Source organism: Neomonachus schauinslandi, chromosome 6 (assembly GCF_002201575.2).
Source record: "Neomonachus schauinslandi chromosome 6, ASM220157v2, whole genome shotgun sequence".
NCBI classification, from domain to species: Eukaryota; Metazoa; Chordata; class Mammalia; order Carnivora; family Phocidae; genus Neomonachus; species Neomonachus schauinslandi.
The window spans coordinates 56,885,693-56,910,237 of NC_058408.1; the positions used below are offsets into that span (position 1 = coordinate 56,885,693).

Sequence of the window (24,545 nt, forward strand, 5' to 3'; positions counted from 1 at the left end):
TTCTTTCACATGAAGGCTGATTTTTAAATATGGCTAAATACGAACGTAGGCCGAACCACGAACCAAAAAGCAAGGTATGAACCTTAATGCACTGAACCTCAAACCTAACCTCATTTTTTAACAACTACAGCCCTTTTTTTTTTTTTTTTAAACAACCTAGTAAAGCACTAGCAGGAACCAAAAATTCACATTTTCTAAACTAAGCGAAGTCAATACCACAAAATACTTTTAAACTTCAGCTTTGAACTAAAACCTCATTGAGTCTCTACCTCCGATGAACCTAGTTGTTGTCTCTTTTGGGAAGGGGTGTGCTCTGGGGCTCAGCTCCTGCCTCTGTTCAGTGGAAAAGGCTGAATTTCCATGTAAACTAATGAACTCATTCATGTGTTTGTCTTTCAGGTTCAGTATTTCTTCAAGATCTTGGATAATTAGCAGCAGAGAAAGCAAAGTTAAGGCACAGGCTGGAGCATTTAGACAAGAGTGAATCACGCACATGAGGAATGTGTTCATTCTTTTATTGTCCATTGTTTTAACCTGACTGAATACAAGATCAACAAGAGCACTGTACTCCTGGCAATTATTATACATGTTAGAACATGGATTTTGCACTGTAGACAACATTTAACACCAGTCTATGGGGTACTGCATTGCTTTTTATAAAGTCCAAAATAAAGATTTATTTTCAAACAAGTGACTTTGGTTTATTTCATACATTACACTTTTTCTTGCAGAAAAAAATAAAATTGTACAACTGCATAAATATAAAATTCTTCCACCATGAAAATGGTTAAAACATTCATAAAGACACAGCACCAGCATGTGATGCCTCCAGAGAAAGGAAAAAAGGAAAAGTAAAGGAAAATGTACAAAGCAAATGAATTAGGCCTGTCACCAGCCCAAGTGACAGGCGATCCAGATCTCATACACAGCTTCAGAACGTACTGGAGGACAAGGGAAGAGATGTCGAGACGGCATTCAATACAAAGCACAACACAACCCCTCACCTTTTTGTATTATTTTTCTGTAGTGTCACTTAAAATTAAAAGGGCAGTTCCCCCATGACAGCTCCCCCCCACCCCCAGCCCCAGAAAAAAAAACAAACAAAAAACAAAAAGTAAAGACCTAACACCACAGGAAAAGACTATGGAGTGTGTTAAAAATGCTCATTGATGGGCCATTATTTTTGAAAGAGCCAAACCAAAAAAAAAATAAAAAATAAAAAGTACCATGCCAGTTTTATTCCCATTGACTATTTACATCTTGGACAGCAAACCTTGCTCACATAAAGTAGAAAACAGATATGATAAAACATGGCTTGAGAAACGACCAGTGTGTGCACCTACAATACTGGACACTAAACCGAATACACAAGGCAGCGGTACTCAGGGGCCAGAAACACTGCTTACTACGAGTCAGTTACGGAATCATAATTTACAGTAAAAATGGGCACGTCCCAAGGCTCAATTTTTATTTTCTCTTTTGTCATTTACAGTAGAATAAATATTTTGTTGCTATTGCTACACTTTAAATTTACATTCTAACCTATTAAATGCAGAAAGCTAGTGTAAAGCATATAGATTAAGTGTAGGTCCCATACATATGACAGTTTATTCAAGACTAGTAGGTTTTTGTTTTTGTATCTTTTTTAACTTTTTAAATGGCTAGTGGGAAAGATTTGTGCTTGTGATCAGCTCTTAACTTCAATTTTTACATCAAAGCGTCCCTGAAAACGGTCTTTCTCACTGTACCCAATGTTCTCACCGTACGCCTTACACTCGATGCGGATTTCAGTGTCCATGGTGAGGTTGGTGAACTGTACGGCCAGCAGCGGCTGCAGGTACTTGGGCTGCAGGAGCCTGCCGTAGTAGGGGTAATACTGCAGAGGAAAACCGGGGTAGCCGCCCAGTCCAAAGTACTCCACGTTTCCAACTCTATCCTTATCTTCGTCTCGCTAAAAGCCAGAGGGAAATGAGATGTTAACGGCTTGCAGCCTGGATCACTACTTGCCGTGACAAACGACGCTCTCGGTCCCACAGAGCAGTTTGCAAACTGCTGCTGCAGGGAGACCAGTGAGCCCCTGACGCGCCCGCTCAAAGGCCCCCCAGAAGCAGCTGAACGCTAACCACGGGAGGGTCCCCCTATGGTTCCTCACACGAGAGCAAGCAGCACACACTCAGTCTAACTCCTGGCAGCCGTGGCAAGTGCACATAAACGCAAACTGTTCTCTTTGTACAAAGTGAAGGCAAAGGCCAACCAAACATTTCTCCAAAGCCAACACTAGAAAGGCACCCGCCACTGAAAGTCAGAAATCCACTGGTGGTGGTCCAGTGGAACCAAGCATTTCTCCAAAGCTAACACACCTAGAAAGGCACCTGCAAATCCACTGCTGGGGGCCCAGTGGATGGTACTTCAGCATATTCCCTCCAAAAGTCTAATTGCCTTTCACTTTCTTGCATCCATTTCACTTCTTGGTGCCCACATAGAACAGCACTGAGTAGAGATTCCCTTTCTTTAATCTGCCCTCTCTGTGAACAGTCCACTAGGAACCTATTTTTAGATCTAAAGGGAACACATACTATTACCTTATCTTTCATTATTTTTTATTTTTATTTTTTCATTATTTTTTAAAGAAAAGCCAAAACCACATTTTTGTCAAAAACAAAAAAACAAAGAAAAACCACACACACACCAAAAAAAAAAAAAGTTGGCCTTCAATTTTGAACACACCATGTGGGCCAGAGAAGCACTGTGTGGGCTAGATAGAGTTCACCTCTCAGTTCTATAAACCAATGTTCCCACTAATTAAATTCAGATAATTCAGTTTCTTGTTCTGGTAGAGAAACTGACATGTGGTTTTAGCCTTGTTACATCTTTCTCTTAAGATGTTCTAACCCCATACAGCTACAGCTCAACTGCGACTAATGCCCGGAAGCCACGTTTCTCTTCTACCATAGTCAAGTTTTACCTCGAACTGAAAAGTCTCGCCTGTACCCCGCCCTCCCTCCCCACCACCCTCAGTAAGAAGCGTCTCCTTACCTTGCCAGTGCACTGGACCGGCAGGACGTAGGGACTATACTTCATCACGGGGTAAGCCTCCAAGGACTCATTCTTGGGAGGCTAAAAATAAGAGCCCACACTGGTCAATAAATGTGCAAGTAATTTTCTATATTCCTGAAAAATGAAGCTAGTTTGTAACATAAACAAGTACACACTGGTCACGAAAAGTCAACTGAAATAACAGAACGGGGTAACAAAACGAATGACTCCCCTAACCAATCTATGCTGGGACTCTGGTTGAAATAAAAATAAGTGCCCAAGTTCTGTGAGGCCTCAAGTAAGCTGTGAAGCAGCTCAGCACTACAGGGCACTTCTAACGAGCTCTCCTCCAGGACACTGAAAAATACTCCACGTTTCCAGCAGAAAGCCAACCCAGCACAACATTCCTCGTTTGCTACGATTATAACAATTAGATGGAAAAGTTGGTTGACATTTCTATTTTTATAAAACCTGGGCTTTCCTCCATGAAAAAATAATGCCATCCTTTTCCCTCCAGCAGGCCTTCTTCAAGTAGGCTTTTTTTTTTCTTCTTTGAATCCCTGAATTTCCAGCAGAGGCTCTGCCAGGTAAGGAGCATCTCCAATTCAGTTAAGGAAGTCCAATACGTAAAACGGCTCAAGACAGCAAGTGCCCTCAAGGCAGCAGCCCCCTTCCATGGAAGGGACCCAGAGTATACTCTCAAAGTTATCGTTGTGGTGAAACATCTAGAGGGTTCCCTTCTGCAGCGCTGGCTCAAATCCATCCCACAAGAGGTGTGATGAACACCTTTCCCTGGAAAGACAGCCACTTGCTTGCTTACTCAGATCAGCGTAGCATGTGGGTCTTGACATGAGACCATCTAACCAAAGTCAGAGAAAAAGGGCAATTCTCTGTATCAGTAAGGAGCTAATATGTTTGACCCTCTTAAAATACAAGAAAATGATCAAGATCTGACTCTCTTAGAATGTTCTACCAGCAACAGATTTATCTTTAAAGATATGGAGAGAAAATGCCAGAATCTATCCTCAGAGGGTGAGGAGGAAATAGGCATATCAAGATGCTGGAGTACCACAACCTCGGACAGAAAGAATTCTCACAACAAAACGGGGGGCGGGGAGTGTGGTTTGGGGTGAAGTGATGGATTAGACTGCGGTGATGGATAACCAAGTGGAGACCAAAGACAAAAGGAAAAAAGGACGGAAAAGAAAGAGTAGCTGAAGTCATCACTGGGCAGGCACCTCTACAGATGTGGGTAGAGATGAGAATCACAACAGGACCACCTCTTGGCTGGGGGTGACGGACAAATATCACTCAGTCCCTATGAAGAGCTATCACCACAAGTGAGGGCCTCAGAGAGCAGAGACCAGGCCTCGTCTTCCTTCTGACCACCACACCGATCCCTTCCACGGCCAAACAGCTGCTTTGTCTGGGTGAAGAGCTCCTGGGCAATCCGAGTATCAACTCTAAGTGTGACATAATGGTTCTCACCATCTCTCTTCCATTCTATCCTAACTTCCGTGGAAAGAAGATTACAGTTCCGTGGAGAGAGGGATACATTCATTTCTGCAGGAGGGCCGTCCACGTCTGCCGGCCAGGCCTCCATCCATCCTGCACACCCACCCAGTTTCGCCTCGGGTGGCCGGAAGGGAGTTCTGAGGCCTCCTCCAGTTAAGTTAAAACTTTTCATCGCTACATCAATTACCTGTTTTAAAGAGACTCCTGGGTAATAAGCATTGTGGAAACAAGTCAAGAGCACGCGGCAGAAAAATAATGAACAAAAGAGCCAGATTCCAGAAAGGAGGTTAAGTTTGTTCCTGTAACTCAAGAGACTGTGTGGTCAATCCCTGTCAGAATGGAAAACCCGACTCGGAAGTGCTGTGTCTGAGGGCGACCGGGGGCCCTGCGCCAGCAGCAGCCTCGCTTCAGGGAAAAGGACGGCTCTCTTTCCCATGACCCGAGGGAGAACATGGAATAGCCGGTTTTATGAAAGCAGAGGTAACACCAATACGCGTTTCCTTCTCTTAAACGATTACTCTCGTCTCACCCGACGGCCAAGGACGGCAAGCTGCCACCGCTCGGTGATCGCAAGGAACGTTCATTCACTCGGCTGCGAGAACGCCCAGAGCCAACACCACGGTTATCAAAGCTCAACCTGAATGGCGATCAGCTTCTACTTTGGCAATGAAATCGTCATCCAGTAAAAACAAACAAACAAAAACCTGTGTTTTCAGATTACCGGACAATTTTTTAAAAGTACTCTTGGGCTCCAAGAGTACCAAAACCTGAGTGAGACTGTACATGCAGATAGTTTTTAAATTTGAAAATACCTTCTTCTATTTTTATTTTCGAAGACTTCACGTTGTAGAAGGACATCACAGAAGTATTAAGAACAGAGCCGCCATGGCTCTGCCCCTCAGAATTTCTCTCACTTTAGGAAATGAGATAAACGACCTAACTTTCAAGGATCTCAAGGCGGATACAGAAGTTTTTGAACTTTTCAACTTTCGACCGGGTTCGAAGTCGCCACTGAGTATACTTTAAATCTTCTTTACAGACTCTCCTCACACCAATTAGCCGTTTCATCCAAATGAGAAAAGCTCTTCTACATTCTAGGGTTTAAAACAGGACTTGCCTTAGGTTTGAAGCCCAGAACTCGGTTGAGCTTTATTATGACACATGGTTTGCCCTCTTTGTAGCCATAAGACTCATCGTTTATTCCGGAGCAATTTCCCAACCACTCAAGCTTGAACCTGCAGACTTTTCGCTCTCCTCGCTCGTTATTAAATTCTCCTCGTTCTTTGATTTCGCTGGGCACATCTGAAAACAGAAAACACCGTTTTCACTTTGTACCCATGATTCCCTAAGCGCCCGAGAGAGGAAAGGGAGCGTTCTTCCTTCTCACAGTGACCCATTCCAAGCCTGTGGTGTTCTGCATTTAGTGCTCAGTCTGAATTAAGCAAGGATTTCCAGCAAACCCTCTCTGGTCCCCTCACGGACATTAAAAAGGTATTTTACCGCCAGCAATAGCTATTTATGGTCCCACACCACGGCTTCCTAGTACTTGATGATCCACACGTGATGTTTGGTCTGTGGCAATATTTCTCTTCCCTTAAATAATGGATGACTCAGCTGTTTTGGAGACTGAGCGGAAACCCGATCGCCTGTCACGAGCAGCTTCATCGACACAGGTCGTCACCAGCTGAGCTCATTAACAGGGACACTGTGATTAGAAGGCAAATTAAAAGGACTGCCAATAGTTTTCAGAACTGGAAGGTTTTTGGTCAGAATTGCCTGGCCACTGCTAGGCCACTGTCTTTGCCACTAATTAGCATGTTAAAGAGTAAAGAAAGAATTATTTTCTTCCTTTTCAGCCACTGTTCAAGGTTTAAAAAAAAATTTTTTTGAATTTTTGCCTTTGGAAGCTATGACTTCTTATAAGCATTTGTTCAACTGAAAAAATTGTATTGCAGTATTCTTGATTCATACCTCATAACAAAGCCAGAGAAAGAATACAAGAAATAGAGAATTCAAAGTTAATTCAAAGCATCCTGCAGGAAACTGAAGCAAATACCATAATTTACATATATTTCTAAGGTCACAAAATAACTATTTTCCCTTTAAATGGTAAAGGGCCTCCATTCAGTCCCTCTCCAGGGAAGTGATTCACCCTAATGACCTTTCATACAGGCCTTTTAATTACCGCAAAGATGAAAACCTTATTGAAATCCTAATGAGAGAAATCTAGTGAAAATGTTTCTTCTAAATTACTCCTTTCAGAATGACTTAAAATGGCCATATCACCCCATATTATGATCAAGCAAACAGGGCCACATGAAGAGCTGGTGTTGGTAAATGCTTGAACTGAGTCAGAAGGACTGATGTCACTTGGTAACTCAGATAGAGATCTTGTCTAAGGAGGTCTGAAAACATGGCTGGATGATGCATACTCCAGGAAGCAAGGAGGAGGATGTGTGTTCCTGTCAGCGGTCAATAAATCCAAGAGCCGCCCTTCCTTTACCATTCCTTATTGAAATGCTGAGCTGCCTGAGAAATTTCACTATCCATCCCAACCAGGGGCTAGGAAGGTCTCTACCCAACCAGAAATCATCTTTTATCCGTATCAGTGTAGCTAATTATGCCAGGGAGCCATTCTAATGAGAGAAAGGTCCTGTACACTCTTCCAAAGGGGGTGGGGGGGCACAGAAATCTGGAAATATAAACAGTTGTGTTTCTCAAAATCAATGGATGTAAGAGAACCGTAACTGTAACTGTGGTCTTCGAGTGTGAGCGGTAAAAAGCAAACGTGTCCAGGAGTGTTTTAAATTAAGCAAGACGGGGCGCCTGGGTGGCTCAGTCGTTAAGCGTCTGCCTTCGGCTCAGGTCATGATCTCAGAGTCCTGGGATCGAGCCTCGCATCAAGCTCCCTGCTCAGTGGGAAGCCTGCTTCTCCCTCTCCCTCTCCCACTCCCCCTGCTTGTGTTCCCTCTCTCGCTGTGTCTCTCTCTGTCAAATGAGTAAATGAAATCTTTTAAAAAATAAAAATAAAAAAATAAATTAATTAATTAAGCAAGACACTTTCCAAATGCAGATAATCATAATACTTGAGGCTACTTTGTTTCTTCCATCACATTTCCAAGCCTAAACCATAAAGTCTCCTTGCTTTAAAAAAACAAAGACAAAAAAAACTGTCCTCTCAATATGGCCAGACTTCAATTATTTAATTATTTGAAGAGTATCTTTCAATCATTAAATAACAGATAGAAATGGGAAATCAGAATTAACCAACCACAACATCCAAAATGAGTCTACTTACTGCCACAATCTTCAAAAATCATTTCATCCTTCTGGGCGGAATCTTTGTACTTTTCCAGGAACCTAACTATGTTGAGCACATAGGCCTCATAGCTCTTGGGATCATTAGGACGAAAGGAAATTTCGGTCTTTTGGATCTGAGGAATCTGTGTTAATCCTAGACAGAAAGAACAACATGGCCAATCGTTAGCGGGAAGGTAGTCAAGCAAGATCATTCAAAGCAGGTTCTCCACATGCAAACATGCTTCGCCAATCCCACCTACTAAAAAGAATGGGTTAAATTCTTGCTCTCTCGTGAAATCACTTCTCTGGCATTTAGTAAGTACCAATGATGGTGTCTTACTATCATATATCATTTCATTTACCCAGCACCACTTCACGATAGGCATCATCTCCATTTTATGAATGAAACTTCTTGCACAGAAAGGTTAAGTGCTTGGCCCAAGGTCACAGAGGAAGTGGTAGAACCAGAATTTCAACCCATGTCCGCTGTACTCCAAAGCCTGTTATCTTTCCAGTACTTCCATATGCTCATATTAAAAACAAACCGCATAGTTAGCTAGCATTTCTTGCAGGTGGCTTTCCTTTCCCTAACTGCATGTAAGCCTTGGAGCACAGAGGGCTTTTATACTTTTTGTAATGAGGTGATGACCATTCCAAACTCTACAAGACTCAAGGCTACTCAACAGATATTTCTTTGGGTCTTTAACCCAAACTGGATGAACTGGGATTTATGTACAGTTACCATTCCTACTTTCCATTCCAAAAGCAAGTCAAGTGCCTGCCAGTATAAAATTCCAAGTAGGACTACCTCGAATTTTCATTCTTTAACCAATGTTTTAGATTCTTTAATTTTCCAAAGCCTCTGCCATCACAAGGTTTCCTAGATAGATATTTGACCACCACCACACAGCCCTATACACAGAGGTGATGGGTGGAGACTTGATCAACTGCCTTCTAGTCTTAGATGGCCACGTAAGACCCAAGTTGCCTGGTTAAATTTAAATTGCAGATAAACCATGAATCTAATTTTTATAGAAGTATGTCTCGTGTAGTATTAGGACATACTTCTATAAAAATCAATCCACAATATAAAAATCAATTATCTGATGGTCAAATTTAATTAGGCGTCCTGTATTTTATTTGCTAAATCTCACAACCCTATTCTAATCCCCACTCCAGACTTCGTGTTGGGCACAGAAGGCGGCTCATCCCCACGGCCCCTCAGAGCACCACCTTCACCGAGGGGCGCGTTAAACCTGCCGCCACACGGGCTCCACCCCAGACCTGCCAAGCCAGAACCGCTACTGATGGAACTCGAGAATCTCTACGGAGCCTGAAGGGTTCCCTAAGCACTCTTGGGTTAAGAACCACTGCTCTGGGGAGTCAGAAGCCGAGAGTGGCGATGCAGTGATGCAGATATGATGAAGACAAGGACATAATTAAAGTGATGACAAGAGAACGGTGACTATCTAGCAGCACCCTCTGTGAGGCTGGAGGACAGGCTCCGGTAGGGGCTGGGCTCAATGGCTGCTCTTCTTTCTAGTGATTAAGGATGGCTTTGAGCTTCAAAAGTGGTTAAATAATGAGGGAGGCCCAGCTTAGGGGGCCTGACGAGCAAGTTCTTCCATGCTTGCAGTTCTCTAGAAGAATGGAAAAAACAGGGATGAAGACAGACCGTGAGGGTCTGGAACCAGGCAGAGGGGCTGCCCTAGACAAATGACTTTACAAATGACATGAAGACTCATCTCAGAAAGGGTCATGTAGGACCTGAGGAATCCAAGAGAAAAAAGCTGTCAACAATGATGGAGAGGAGTCAAATGGGAAGTAGTGGGATTTGCTCTTATGAAAATCATCACTGTTAAAAATAAACAGGGGTTACTACAATTAAAAATATTTTTTAGATGCTCACAAACCCTAGAAAATTGTTTGTGGGACTTACACAATTTAAGTATACCCTGAACAATCTTTTTCTAAACATTAAGTTAGAAAATTGGCATTGTGACCATTTATAGCACAAGGAGACAATAAAATAAAAATGACAGATACCTGCAAAAATAAAATAAAACAAAAGTGAGTAGAACTTTCCATTGGGATTTCATGCTTGAGAAAGTATGGAAAACAGGACTCCCCATTGAAATGGGGAAGGCCGCGGTGGGGGGGGGGGGCGCATTCCTGGTTTGACTTATAAACTAGACATTTAAGTCAAGGTGACATGCCTGGACCTGCGAAGGGCAGAGGCAGACGCAAGGCCAGAGGGTTACAGAACTTAGGAGGATGGGGTGTTTTCCTAGAATAATCCTGGAGTCAGCAGAGAATGGAGCCTGATGGGCATTCATACCGGAGGCCCACCGGGGAGCCCGTGCAGGGCAGACAGAAATGTCAGAGGCAAATGCCTTCAAAATCGGTTATGCAGGTTTGCTGAAATCCATCTCAGGTACTTTGTGTGACTGGGGTGGGAGTGGGGGCAGAAATGGACTAATAACATCTATCATGTTAGAGTAACATGGTAGGACCTCAACCACAAGGTGAGTGTCCGGCTTCAGCTGTCCGGGCAGCCCCTTCCAATCCAGTCCCTTCTGAATTCTCTCTTCCAGGGGCCAGTCGAAGACCAAGCTTCCATCTCCCGGACTGGGTGATGTACTTCTCAGACTCTCCCAGAGCAAAAAGGACAGCAGGGAGAGGAGGTGGCATATGCAGAGTGCTTTTCACTCCCTTGAGCTACCAAGTCCAAGTTCTCCACTATTAAAAGTAACCAGGTGACACGTGTGGGACCCCCAAGCATCAGCACCCTGAGTCAGGGCACTGCTAGTGAGTGCATCTTTCAAGAGCCTGAGAACTGTGGCCAAAACTAAGTTCACGCCCACCCAGAGACAAACACGTGATTCCCATTAGCAAGCGCCTCTATGGTTAAGAATCTAATCTATGGAAATAGTAGGCATTATTATTGCACTCACAATGGTTACCACTGGCCCAGGAAAGCTCTATACAGTTGGCCTCGCTTCTCTCTAGATCGGGCAAAGAAGAAATAATGAAAACCAAGTAATTGAATCAATTTTCGCCAATTTCCATCCAGGAGCCCAAATCCTTCAGTAAGTATGGCTCACAATCTAAGCGCCACGGAGCCTGTATGTTACCATGTGAGAGAAATGCAGTTGGAAGATGCTTGAAGAATTGTGACTGCGTTCAACACAGAGAAGCATCAGAAACTGTGGGACTGAGAAACCAAGAGTAAAAGAGACAGTTAAGCACAGGGTCTTAGAATACTATGACTTGCTGAGGTGGATTAGACCTTGAGCCAAAGCCACTGCCCTGTCCTTTCCATTTGAAGTGACACAGAACCTTGGGAGAGGGAGCCCAGGAATGACAGACCAACCCCAGGAAAGTCAGCCATGCTTTCCTGCCTGCTGAAGTTTACCTCTGGGGTCTCTGAAGGATCCTGAAGGTGTAACTACCATAAGCCTTAGTGACCATCCTTTTAAGATACCCAACTTATGATCTAAAGATTGCTTCCAGAAAAAGAAGCATCCATGGTTTGGGTTCCGGTCATGCCGTCAGCTCCTCTCTCTAAACCCTCAGCTACTGGAGCATGTACATACATACATAAATACCCAGGAGCCACCCCGTAGTCAAGTCTGGACACAGCCTCCTCGGTGAGCATGTCTGCTCTCCTTCCCCCATGTCTGGGCAAGCTCTCACTCCATCCCCCAGCAGCTCTGCCTCCCCTTTTCTTCATCCAGAGCCTTCTGGCCTGAGAAGTTCTCTTCCTGGAAACTCTCAGAGATCAATCCCCTCACCTATTCTGCTCTGGATCATTTTAATTAGGAGAGTTCTCTGATGAGATCTTTTCCAAACCATTAGGAAAATTCCTCTCTTCAAAAGTAATTTCCCTAAAGCAATTATATACACACAAGAGGCTGATGAAGGACCCTTGACCGGATATCTAAATCATTTACTTTACATTTTCAGACTAACGGGAAGAGACAGAAAGGAATGGGATCAGACTTGGCAATTTATTATTTTGAGTCCACACAGATTTCTGCAACTGTGACACTCTCCCCGGGCTACACAAATCCCATCTTGCTGGCTGGCATCCTCATTAGTGGTGTTCACATGAGACTGGATACTTTCAGCTAGTCCCTCTCTACATTGCCCACTCCTTAAAGTTGTTAGTCATAACTTTAGACAAGGATGAGCTTTGTTTCCAGTGGTAACTCCCAGAGGCCAAAGATAGCAGAACACCCAATCACTGGCTTGTGGTCTCAAATTATATTCCAGGAAACAGATATAACCTTTTGCCTCGCCAGTGTTCTGAACTCGAATTGACATTCACCATGCTGAGTTCTATACAGCTTTGCCCTGGTAGGGCCATTTCCCTTAAATTACATTTTGCTTATTATTTAATAAAGCAACCTAAGCGGACTGAAATCATAAATGGGATGTGAAATTTTAGTACTGGGTTTTTAATGAGGATGGCATCTTCACAAAGGATTTGGAGTTTAAAAACAAAAAACAAAAAACAAAAAAACACCTCTTTGGCTTTGCAGTTCCCTTTTATAGTTACATTTGCCTTTCCTTGGTCCCCCATCTCTTGAGAAACAAATGAGGAAAACACTCAGGTTTTGGCTTTAGTAGCAGGTGGGGGAACTAGCAAGTAAACAAGGAAAGGAAAGGAAAGAGAAAAGAAAGGCTTTTCACTAGGAAGTATACTGTGTCCAATTAGGTTTATAATGTAGCGAGTTTATAATGCCTCAATTTACTTGTGAGTTTGAAGTATTTAAACCAGAACACGGCCATTGTAACCTTGTAACAGTTACTCAAGTGAATCCCAAAGCACAGCTGCTCGTATGGTCATTTAATACACCCCTTAAGTCACCAGACCAAATACTCTAAATAGGCATCATTTTCCATAGAAACCTCCAGGAGGGTACCCCTGATGACTAATAAGGGCACCCAAGGCAAAGAAACACAATGTAGCCGTGCACACAGTACACACATACCATGGATGTCCTGTCCAGTCCAAGTTGAAAAGTAATTTGCAACTTAAAAAATTGGGGGGTATGATTTTTATAGACACTCATACACATCTATGTGTACAGATACATACACACACACATCTCCCCCCTTCAAAGAGCCAAACCCTACCATTTTACAGTAAGCTTTTCTGTTCAAGGCCAAACTGAACAAACATATACAGCAGATCTAACTTGTCTAGATACAGAACATAACATCTGCTAAGTGACCAATAACCTGAAACAAGATGCTGTATCATACATATTGGGTAATGTCTATTCATGCATGTATGTGGGAAAAGCTGTATTTTTCTGGTTGGAAGCCACTAGATAATAGACATGCCTATTCTCCTTCATCTCCCCAACTCTGCCGTAGTCCCAGCTGCGTCAGATGGGCCCTCAGGTCATGCGAACGTTCCAATAAACACACTGAGCAGCCCCATCCTGCGTAACTGCAGCACATGGAGGCCACAAGGCCGTCGTTCCTTCTACGACATCCTCCAGAACAGAGTGTGCACAGCAAAATCCTCTAAAAGAAATCACACAGATTCAGCACTTTCTCCCCATTATCCCTCCATGGATGGAATTCGTTACCCAGTCCTAGGTGTCAGAGGTCTCTGCTCTGCTCATTTACCTCAAAGGACTCATTTTTCTGCGGCCCCAAGAACATTTTAAAGTTAATCATTAGGCTTCCTGTGTACCCAAGAGCTAACTTATTAGTTTTATCTTGGTCTTTACAAATGAAGAAATAGCAACATGGGTTGGTGAGCTGCTGACGCCACACAGCGGGGCTGGGGCACTCTGGAGAGTAAGAATCTGTGGAGCTTGCTGCCCTAAACCCTTCACCAAACTACGGGTCTGGACAGTAGCTTCTGGAAATCCCAAAAGCCACCAATCCTAGCTCATCAAGAGCCACCAACTCTGGGAGTGAGCTGGCAGGATCCATGAAAGGGTGGGAAGAGAGGAGGAGGGAGAATGTGAGGGGCAGCCAGGCCTGGGGAGCATGTGTTTAGCATGTCAGCTCATAGAGTACAAATCAATGGAATCTAATGGAAATGGCAAAGGAAAAAAACAAAAACAAAAAACAAAAAACACCCTATTGGCACTTTGAAATAACAACTCTTCCAACCTAGAAGGAAGCCAAACGTTTCCAATTCTCCCTTTGAAATTTAAGTGAGAGTAATACAAATGTGATAGTTTGAGGAAATAAGCAACTAAGACAGATGTACTGATTTCTCAAGAATTTGGCTTAATTACACTGAGATTTGAACTACAATGCCTTGTACCCTAATGGAAGACAAGCTATTTCCCTCTTATAGTCAAGATGAAATTGACACTTCCAGTGGTTCCAGTGTAGTCTGCTGGTCTGCACCCCCCACCCGCCCTCCTCGAATCTGGTTATCATGGCACCAAGAGTATGACCTTTTTTTTAAATTTATTTTAGAGAGCGCGCGTGAGCAGGAGAGGTGCAGGGCACAGAGAGAGAGGAAGAGAGAATCTCAAGCAGACTCCCTGCTGAGCGTGGAGCAGGACACAGGGCCCGATCTCATGACCCTGAGCGGAGACCAAGAGTCAGACGCTCAACCGACTGAGCCACCCCAGCGCCCCAAGAGCACGAACCTTTTATTAGTTCTTCCAACACTGCGCCATCTTTACTTCAAAACAAAAGTAAAAGCAACCCGCAACCTGTTCAGCAGGAAGCAAGGCGGCTGGGAATCTCCCCTGGGCGCCAACCGACATGCAGGGACCTTCACGTCACTCCACTGTGGCTCAGTGAGCAGGGGCTGGGGGAGGGAGGCCCGGGCGGAGGACGCTCTTGCACAACAGTGCTGGGCAGGCAGCGAGGTGTGCGGGGTCCCATGCCCCCAGGCTCTCCCAACATGGCGACAGCAGAGTCCCCCTCCAGGTCCAACAGTGAACAGCATGAGCAGAGCTGCTGCCAGCCACCGCAGGGGCCTTCCCGAATAGGGACTCCCAGGGAGAAAGCGTGGCAGGGCTCACCTGGCCAGGGTGGGTATGTTAAAGGGACAGACTACACGACAATTCCAGTGTCACTTACATTTACCTAAAAATATCTTAAAGCGTGTTTCCTAACCCAATTTCTCCCAAACGCTTTCTGTGGTAAAGCCAAGATGCTATTCACCCCGTGAAAATCGCTAAGTGTACAATGCGTCCCTGCTCCATCATCCAAAGCTCACAGTCTAGAAATACTGAATTCAGTCCCGGAGAAGAAACTGCTCCTTCCAGTAGAAGAACAGAAGTGGCTGCTAACAGCTACCCTCTGCTTGATGCCATTAGCTTTGCCACTAGTCACTTCACATCCTCACAGGGTATTATTCCCATTCTGCAGATGAGGACGGAGGCATCGCGAGGTCAAGTAGTGCACGGAATGGTGGGGAGTGTGTCCAACTCCAAGGTTCCTGCTTTTCCTTCTCGGGTCAGCTTCGCAGTGGACAGGTGTACAATGGCTTACGAACTCGGGGCTGCTTTCGTATTTACATTAAGCCATGTCACATGGCCAATAATCAGCCATTCCTGACTCACAGACGCAACAATTTGTATGTTTCACCTTCTATCGCAGCAGAAGCGCTGGCCCTGTGCCCTCCGAGCTGAGGGGGTGATCTGTGCACCACTGTCCCAGAGTAACAGGCGCTGCTTGAGGAGGATCGGGGGCGACGCCACCATGGCTCAAGCCCAGAAACTGCACGCGATGCCTTTTTTTTTTTTTTCCTTAAATTTCACTTCCATTTTTGTAACTTAGTCCTTTCTCGGAGACTTTCCTGTTCAGCCTATCCGCTTATCCAGTATTCCAGACAAACAGACCCAAATGTACCGCACCATTGCCACTGTTTAATTTGGCCACCTTTGCATGTGTTATTCAGAAGAGATCTAGTTACAAGGTGTGCCCAGAGTGCAAAACGCAGTCAAACCCCAGTCAGGCCGGGTCTGTACTCATGCCCCCAATTCCGTTAATAATAGCATTACTAAGTCTTCCAATCTTTAAATGACATATCGAGTCTTTCACGCTCAGTAGTTTCATCTGACTGAAACATACAAGCTTCCCTCCTTCGCTTTCACAAATATGGAAGCTTGGAGATACGAGTGTTCTTCCACAATGTGTTCAGTACGCAGACTGAAGGAATAGCCTACCCAAAACACGAATTCTTGAGATCTGCTCTGATAGATCCCAAGAGGAGGGTCCAGTGAGAGTCCCTCCGAGCACCCAGGGACAGTCCCAGGCTGCATTTCGTGGCTCTGCTCACCTGGCCTCCCTGCTCCAAGGCCACCATCATTTTCAAATCAAAGTCATGTCCCTTGGGAGGGCGAGAGCAAAGGGTCCTCTGCCCAGACTCTCCTGGCAAGGTGGTGGATGAGGAAAGGAGGAAAAAGAGACATTCGAAGACAAAGAACCCAGGCAGCAGGACAGGGAAGAGGGAGAGCTGAGAAAGCACTTTTCCTGTGACTCGGGCCAAAGAACAGGAATGCATATTTCCACGATGAGCCATCAGCATTCCTCTGGAGAAGCGTCGGTTTGTCAGGTCAGTCTAACGGCTGAGGACACTAAATATAGGTACTGCGAATGTCTTTTAAGAAGGGGCTGTAAGGAACGGGGCGGCGGGGAGGCTGGAAGAGGGGGCGGGAAGGGCTGAGCACCTCCACAGATTTTCTAGGCAAGGTCACTGGCCAAGTCCCCACTTAAAAGATCTGGCACTTCAGCCTTTTCTTTTCTTAGGCTTTTCTCTTTGAAAGTGGAATTGCCCTTTCTGCAAAGAACACGAAGAAATTTTTTACTTTTATTGGCTGACTCCCCACAGTTTATATAGACAAGCAGCACAGTTTTATATCGAGGAAGTTAAATGCCTGACTCTTCAGCTTTGAGGATAAATTATTATGAAGTGGCATCATGATTAAAGAACAGCTTTCTCAGTGGCTAAAAAAATAGAAAGATCTACACAAATGTGAATGACGACTACTCACACTACCATAAAAATCTAACAGAAGAGGACACACTGGACTTCGCTGTCACAAAAGCCAGCGTACGACCTGTTTACTTAAGGTTTACCAGAATTTCTGCTTCAGCCTTTCCAGAGACCCACCTCTTCGGGGAAATACTTGCTGGAAACTGCGGATTATTAACCAGGTTAAAATTGTTTTATATACTTACATGTTTGCTTTTTTCCTACTTCCAAAATCCCCTAGATCTAAATTCATCGGGCACTATCCAGGGTTTCCTTATAGTGGAAGACCATGGGACTTGAGGCTAGGGAGCAATGTTCGTTCGCCACCTCCATATTCTGAAGATTTTCTTCCGAGCCTTTCACAGCCGCACGAGGAGGCAGACACAACAAGTTTGGGACAAGCAGCCACACTTGAGCGAGGCCGCCCGGTGCCATGATCCAAGCGGCTCGAGGCCGCCCGGTGCCTCAAGACTGTCACCTAAATACAGGTGTTACGAAGCCGTTGCCAGGGAAAGTGGAGAGGGGACACGTCACCGCCACCCCCAGTGGCAGCCTCAAGGTCATTTATAATGCAAGAAGCCGGAATTCATGCAACATTTCCTGTCTCTAGGTCCTCCTGACAATGAAGTTTAGAAGAGCCAGCGAGCACGATCAGGTTTGCGGCTGCCCTGCTGTCCCGTCCTTCCGTCAGCGTCAGGCGTTAAGGGCAAGGGCTTTCCCCAGGGTTCAGTGACTGCAATGGACATGCACAGGGCGCACAGGGTGCACGTCACTCAACAGTGACAGCACCCAGATAGCAGCGGGGCACGCGTGCGGTGTTTTTTCCTTCTGTGATGACCTCTCCTTGTTCATCCCAAGTTTTCAGAGCTAAAGGAGTCAGTGAAACTGCAAAATGGGTCTACAAAGCCAATATACTAAGCCAGCGGGTACAAACACTGAGACGTGAGAAGAGAGTGCGCCGCTGTTCAAGGTCAAACTAAGTCAAGCTCAGTCAACAGCAGGTGGGAGAACGGACTCCTGAAGCCATGGCTTCTCTCCGTTGAGTAATCGGCCATGTCAGAGCTTCTCATCATCCCTAAAAATAACTTAATCGTTCAAAACAGGAGCTGAAGTGGGTTGTTTTTTTTTTTTTAAAGGATTTATCTGAGTCACAGCCCCCTCGAGAAAGTGAAAGACGGGCCTGAGCTGGAAAGGCCCTGTAATGACCCCACTAACCAACCCACTGGGCAGTGAGGATGCCTCATCGGGAGTCACAAGCTGGTGGGGTGCAGGCTCGGGTGCCAGGGGAGACCAGGGCTCTTCACCTTCATTGCAGAGCTGTAAAGATAAGACATCTGCAACCCCCGGAGCTCTGTCTGCAATGCAGGCAGGAAAGCTGGCTGCAACCGTGAGCGGCTCCCATTTTTCCTATTAAACCAGGCTCGGTTTACTACTGCATTACAGACAAGTCTCAGAAAAGTGTTTTTCTGAGTGAAAAAGTGACACCCATTTTACCTCCCGAAGAACTGAACTTATTCACATTCATGTTACCTGGTGGGGCCACTCGGTCCTGGTATGTGGGCTTGAATTCGCTGATGGTGAGCAGCATCACCTGGATGGTCCCAATGAAGATGCCAGCCAAGCAGCCATAAAATATCACGTAGAACAGAAGGATCTTAACTGCAAGGAGCACAGAGAAAGACAAGGCTGTGATGTAGTCACACACTCAGAATGAAAGGGTAATCTTCTCAGAGACGAAGGGACTTCCTTCCTGGCTTCCCCTCCAGCGGGTCTTCAGAACTTCCTTTTCCAACACTGATCCAGAGCATGAACCATATTCCCACACAATGGGGTAAAAACAAGAGACGGCAGTCCTCCATTACAATGTGTGTGTGTGTTGGGGGGGAGGTAAGGGTGAGAGGAATGTTCAGCTAGAACTAAGATTATTTACAGGAAATACTGCCTAAACAAAAAAATTTTCATGAAGATCACCAATAAAATCTAGGGACATGTTTGTGTGCTTACGCAACACATCGCAAATATGACAATATACTCCCTCAGAGACAGACGCAGGTTTTCTTGCCCTGTTTGTCCCCTGACATCTCAATCCTGCAATCCAAGCCCTGCTGCTTCTTCAAATATTCGAATGCCTGCAAGTTTTTATGCTGGGCCAGAGCAATGAATGCCGAGAAACCCTGGGAAGCTCTTCTGCTCCTTTCTGTCACCCCACTTCTGACATGTATTAGGCACTGAGCGCACTGTGTTTTCCTTCAGGGGCACCAAACGAGGGGGAAACAAAAGGAAATCTTATAGTCAAAATGACAGGCATATTTTTATTTCATCTTCTGCCTGGACCCAGAACACTGACTGGCTTGACAAGTGGCATTTTCTTTCTCCCACAGCTAGCAGGAAAGCAGGACGTAGGCTGAGCTGGCTGCAAAAGCAAAAAACACAAGAAGCTAAGCACCACGAAGCACACAGACGGGAACGAGGCTATCAGTTACTGGTCTATGAGGATTATCTCCCCGATTAGCCGCATAGTAACAGGCTGTACTAGGCATCGCCCGGCAGCCCCATGCCAGTCAGCATCTCCCTGCGAACATAAGAACAGGAGCAAGTGAACCGTAAGGTTATCAAGTCTGAAACAGGACTGTACGAAGGAGCCTTAGGTTACTTCTAAAAAGCTCCAGATCTCATGCGGTAAATGCTGAGGTCCTGGGGGTACAAAGTACAGAACAAAAGAGCGCTGAAAAGAAGTGTCTTGGTGCATGGTGGAGGGATGGAGGGACAGAGTGGGCGCCCTGTCCCAGGAACTAGCCGGGTTGCCTCTGGCATGCATTTAAAAGCCCAGCTTTCCAATCAGCAAATACATGGTTCAGGGAAATCATGCTGTAAGCGCCAGTAAAACAAGCCAAATGCACATAAGACCAAGATGCTTAATCATAGTTCTTTTCCTCCCCTATCCAAAAAAAGAAGGAAAAAAGTAGGAAAAAGGCCAGGACATGAGCCAAAGATAGGGAAAAATGAAAGACTGTAGAATCCAGAACCACAGCTGCCCAGCTCAATCACTGCCTCCCAGCAGGACAAGGGTTAACGGCTGCATTCTGTATCCAAGTAGCAGTAGGCAAATGGTAAGGCTGTGACGTCAAGAGATCTGGAAAATTTTTCAGGTGAATGCTCCTAAGAGGTGCAAGAGTTGGTATAATACGGTCAGAAAGGAACTGGTGTAACCTCCCTTTTTGTGTGTTGTCCGTCGTCGTCCCCCCCCCCCCCCCCCCCGTCTTGGTGCTCTTAGCTTGACCACACTTGGCTCCTCCAACAACTGGAGCATTTTTACACTCGTTCCTTGGACTCCTGATACCGAATTCTAACAACTTAAGAAGGTACATAATTGAGGTGACAATTGAAAATACAAATAGAGCAATGGAAAAATCAGTCCTTTTGCAAGCACACTGATTATGGCCAAAGAAGATACAGCCTTTCCATTCTGCCTGACACCGTACCCTAAGAGAAGTGAGGGATTTTTCTCTTTTGCTCCAAGATGTTACTTAGCAAAATCTCCCCAGGGACAGCTGTGAGGTCAGCTGGTTAGAGGAACATGAACATCTGGCAGGACCTATGCAGTGGACTCACCAACACAGGTTACCAGGGGCTGCTCAAAAAGAAAAGCTAGACAAATTGTACCAACCGGCCAGGGTGGCACGGAGGGTAAATTTTAGAGGCTTTTTTTTTTTTTTTTTACTCTTCAGCAATTTTTCTTCCATTTAAAAAAATGCAAGTAATATAGAGGTTTTCCAGTTAGGAAAAAAAAAAAAATGAGTACCCTTCAAAGGGTCACAGGCAAAAGGAAAGACTGGCATCCTGGCCCAGCAGTAAACCTAATAAAAACCTACCAATGCCTGTATTAACTTAACAAAAAGGTGGAAACTTAATAAAAAGGTGGAAACCACAGGTGATTTGCATGCTGCCATTTCTCCAGCAGGTGACAGGCAAGGTTCCTGCGTCCATCTTGGTGAAAATCTACCTATAAGCAAAACCGAGCCAAGGGCAACCTGCCCTCGTCCCAAGGGCATTCATGTTGGGCCCAGTGCTGCAAAGGTAGCATTTCGTCCGTAGGAGACAGCAATTGCTATCACTTTCTCTGATAAGAGCGGGTCTGTCGTTTCTTACATTGCCAGAGAAGAGGAGACAAATTAGCGCAAAGCAAAACCTGAATTTTTAGCCCAGCACCTGTACCTTGGAAAAGAGAAGCAAAGATGAGACAAGCACACCAATCCTGATGTCTGCATCATAAATCAGTGTCTTGGCACCTTGCGGGATGTGCTATCAAGACACCAATATTAAGACACAGGCGCGCGCGCTTTCTCCCACAAATGGAGGCTGCCCCACTAAATGTCAGCTTAAGGAATAAATCTTCCTATACTGCCTCACCTTCTAAAGCAAATATTATTCTGAAATTAGAATGAGGAAAGAAATCTATTTTATGAGAGGGGAAAACACTAGAGGGCAAATTTCACAATATGTCTGGCGTCCAGGCAGCCCCTGGCCCGTGACAAGGCTGGGACCAGACCACCAGGGTTGGAGCCCCCTGTGCATCCGGGAGAAGGGGACCCGTTCCGTTCCGCAGCGCACCCCCCACCCCCAGGACTCACTCAAGTTACGAGGAGTTGCTGGGAGATCGCCCTGGCCAGGGGCCGTTCACCCTACACACACCCTGAGTTCTTCAGGTTTTTGCTTCCATGTTGAGAAAACCGAGAGCTATCTTTATGCATGCGAAATTATGTCAATAATCCCACTGAAGAACACAGGCTCCCCAAAATAAAACAAAATATAAAATACAAGCCAAAAGCCATCACTTGAAAGACCCACATTTAACATGGTTCAGGAATACCTATGCTTCCCTGTAATATCTTGGAATGCCGTTTCACCTTGACTAACCTTGAAGTGTGATGCATAATTAACCCTTTATTTTTCAATCAAGAGAGCCCCACTAAAGGCTGCAATTTTTTTTTCTTTGCAAAAATCATATATTCTAGCTTCTTCCAATTCAAAATGTCAGCCAAGCACTATTTCCCTGACTCATTCTCCTGTGATGGCCACAGATCCTCCCAATCAGGAACACTGCATCAGCCCCTAGCCAGGACTCCCTCAGTGGTTGCAGTGGTGGTGCTAGCGGTATTGATGAGGATGATGGTGATGATATTAGAGAAGGAGGGGGCAGTGATGCAGGAGGGGGGAGTTCCCTTCTCCTCTCTCTTCCGCAGTCACGACTCTATTATAGATTTGCCTACAACTCTGCCCTTCAAAATGACCTTTAAAAAAAAAAAATGTCACCCTTCCGGTGAAGGGAGGCAGAAAACAAGGTATCTAATTTTCAATGAGGGAAAAAAAAAATTCCATCCAGCCAAGCAACAGGCTGCCCCAAATCCTGTAAGGTGAGCTCCATCTACCTTTAAGCCATTTATTCCTTAGACTAACCCTTCACTGTAATCAACCCAAGCTACTTATTCCGCATCTGTGTGTGTAGACACTGAAAACACCCAGACTTTACCATGTTCCGGGGGGCCTCCTGGGCCCCTTCTGGGTTATAATGGCTCTAGGGGAGGTCACTGGGGAAACTCTGGGCATAGCTAAGAAATACTGCAGTGTGGACGGGTTCTGCTCGCCCGCGCACCACCCGCGCCTTTTGAGGTATTTAGACTAGAAGGGTGCTGTAACACACAACCTCGCCTGCATCCGATCCGATTACCCCCATGAGGTTCTCTCATTGCCTCAAATCTCATTTTTTAGGGCTTGGGACATGACTACACGGAGAGACAAATCTAGTCTCCCGGAGCCGGCCCGTTCCCGGGAGGGAAGGGCTCCAGCGATGCTCGGACAGATTGCAAATTACCAAGACAAGACCTTGGCAATCTACATAATCCTCTGCCCGGCAAGCTCCCGCGCCCAACCTGCGGGCTCCGCATTCCACACCGGATGACCAGCCCAGGCCGGTGCGACTCGAGCAGCGCCCGCTGCCGACCCCGCTCCACCCCGGGCGGCGGGAGGCTTGCGGAGCGGTCCGCAGAGCCTGCGCAGGGATGCGTCGCCCCGGACAGACAAGGCGCTGTGGGGTGTGGGGAGCTGCGGACCCCTTACTTACACCAACTGCCACCGGTCCTGCCCAAAAACTCCTTTTTCTCCGAGTTCCAGATGAATTTCTTCCAGCTACCCTCCTCCTTGGCTTTTCCGCGGGCCATGGTGGCGGGTCAGCGGCTGCCGCGGGGGCTGAGGGTGCGTGAGTGCGGCGCGCGCCCTCGCGGGCTGCTGGTTGGCGGCCCCGGCCCGGCTCTCCGCAGGCTGCACCCGCCGCTGCCGCTGCGGCTCTCCGAGTGCCAGACGCGCGCTGGAGGGGCAGAGGCAGGAGCTGGAGGACGGAGAGGCGGCGGCGGGGGCGGGGGGCAGAGGGAGGGGCCGCGCAGGCTGGGCGGCTCCGAGCCCCGCACCTATTGGTGGGCGCACGGCCACTCGCGGGCTCTCTTTGGTCCGCCACGCGCTCCTCTTGCCCTTAGGGGTTTGGGGGCTCGGCGAAGCAGCTGCCGCTCCGGCTGCCACTGGGGCCGCGTGCTCGGCCCCCGCCTCCTGTGACCTCTGCAGAGGTAGGCAGAGGAAGGAGAAAGTCAGAGAGAAGGACGGACGGACGGACAGCGAACGGACCCCCACGCGCCCGCCTGAAGCGGAGAAATTGGCGGACCGCACGCCCTACCTTTACTATATACCGCGCCGGGGCGGCCCGGGGCCCCGCCCACTAGCGGCCCGGCTGGCCAATCGCAGGCGCGGAGGGGGCGGGGCCTAGGGCCCGAAGGGGCGGGCGCGGGGCCGGCACAAAGGAGCCGCGGCGGCGAGTGGGGCGGGCTGGAGAGCGGGGGCGCGAGGGGCGGAGGGAACGGCGACGCGCGCGCAGGCGGCACTGCGCAGACCCCTCCTCGCTCGCGGTTGGATGCAAGCCCTCCTCTTCCGTAGTGAGGTGCACCGCACCTGCGTCGCCCGGCAGCCCGCAGACGCTCGGGGACCCCAGTCCAGCTGGCCTGATCCAGTCCCTCCCGCCGGCCTGCTCTCAGCTGCAAGTTCCCGGTCTCCCTCCGCTGCAGGTCCACCCCTCGTAGGCCCTGGAGGGGTGGGGGAAGGTCACTCGGGGACGCCTGAGAGTCAGGGACTCTGCGTAGCTCCGCCCTGCCTCTCCGCTCCTGCACCTGCCGCCCCCTGCGCGCTCCCCGCCTCTGCGGTTGCAGTTTCGGCCTGTCCGTCTCCTTCCAGCCCAGCCCAGCCCGCCAGCCCTGGCTCCTGACTGCCTGACGCGCTTCTAGTGGGCAGCCTGAGCCACCTCAAGCAGGACAGTCACCAAACCCACCCCGGGCGGATCCCGGGTTGGAAGGAGTAGGAGGCCGACCACTAGCCCGCCGGTGTGTCTTCCCTGGGAGACTAGTCGCACTTCATGGCGGGCTCACACCAGTCTACGCCCGGACGACAGTATTTGCACATGACCCAACCACTGCGGACTCTCCTCGGTGCCCAGTAGGTGGCCAGTATTCTCACTGACATGTTTTTTTATGCCGCCTTGGGAGTACCGACCACTTTGTTCTGCTGTAAAATCCCTGAGGCCAAAAGAATTTAGGAAGACCCAGATCAAATGGCAGGACGTTGAGGGGCAGTCCCCCTTCCCATCCCTTATTCCCTGTTGCTGAAAAGCCGAACTCCTTGGTTTCAT

The 24,545-nt window shown here is 47.1% G+C and overlaps 1 protein-coding gene and 1 long non-coding RNA gene across 2 annotated transcripts in view; one reads left to right on the forward strand and one right to left on the reverse strand.

Annotated features, from left to right (window-relative positions):
• The window catches only part of LOC123325088, a 53,012-nt gene extending 52,325 nt beyond the window's left edge, over positions 1–687 (forward strand). The window contains exon 2 of the long non-coding RNA XR_006540223.1: positions 400–687. This is a non-coding gene — a long non-coding RNA (uncharacterized LOC123325088). The remainder of the gene's footprint in view (positions 1–399) is intronic.
• On the reverse strand, positions 499–23,569 carry ATP1B1 (ATPase Na+/K+ transporting subunit beta 1). Its single transcript, XM_021682826.1, has 6 exons — positions 22,941–23,569; positions 18,350–18,478; positions 7,850–8,005; positions 5,669–5,853; positions 3,037–3,117; positions 499–1,951 (listed from the first exon to the last, which is right to left on the reverse strand). Exons 1-6 carry the CDS (start codon positions 23,035–23,037, stop codon positions 1,688–1,690), a joined length of 912 nt encoding a protein of 303 aa, XP_021538501.1. The 5' UTR covers positions 23,038–23,569; the 3' UTR covers positions 499–1,687.
• Between the last annotated feature and the right edge of the window lie 976 nt (positions 23,570–24,545).

What these genes read in the sequence shown, in the direction of transcription:
- ATP1B1 (XM_021682826.1), bottom strand. Translation starts at nt 23,037, where the DNA reads ATGGCCCGCGGAAAAGCCAAGGAGGAGGGTAGCTGGAAGAAATTCATC. An exon ending in GATTTTTGAAGATTGTGGCA is followed by an intron (nt 5,854 to 7,849) that starts GTAAGTAGACTC and finishes TTCTGTTTTCAG; the next exon opens with ATGTGCCCAGCGAAATCAAA. An exon ending in CGGTCCAGTGCACTGGCAAG is followed by an intron (nt 1,952 to 3,036) that starts GTAAGGAGACGC and finishes TCTGGCTTTTAG; the next exon opens with CGAGACGAAGATAAGGATAG.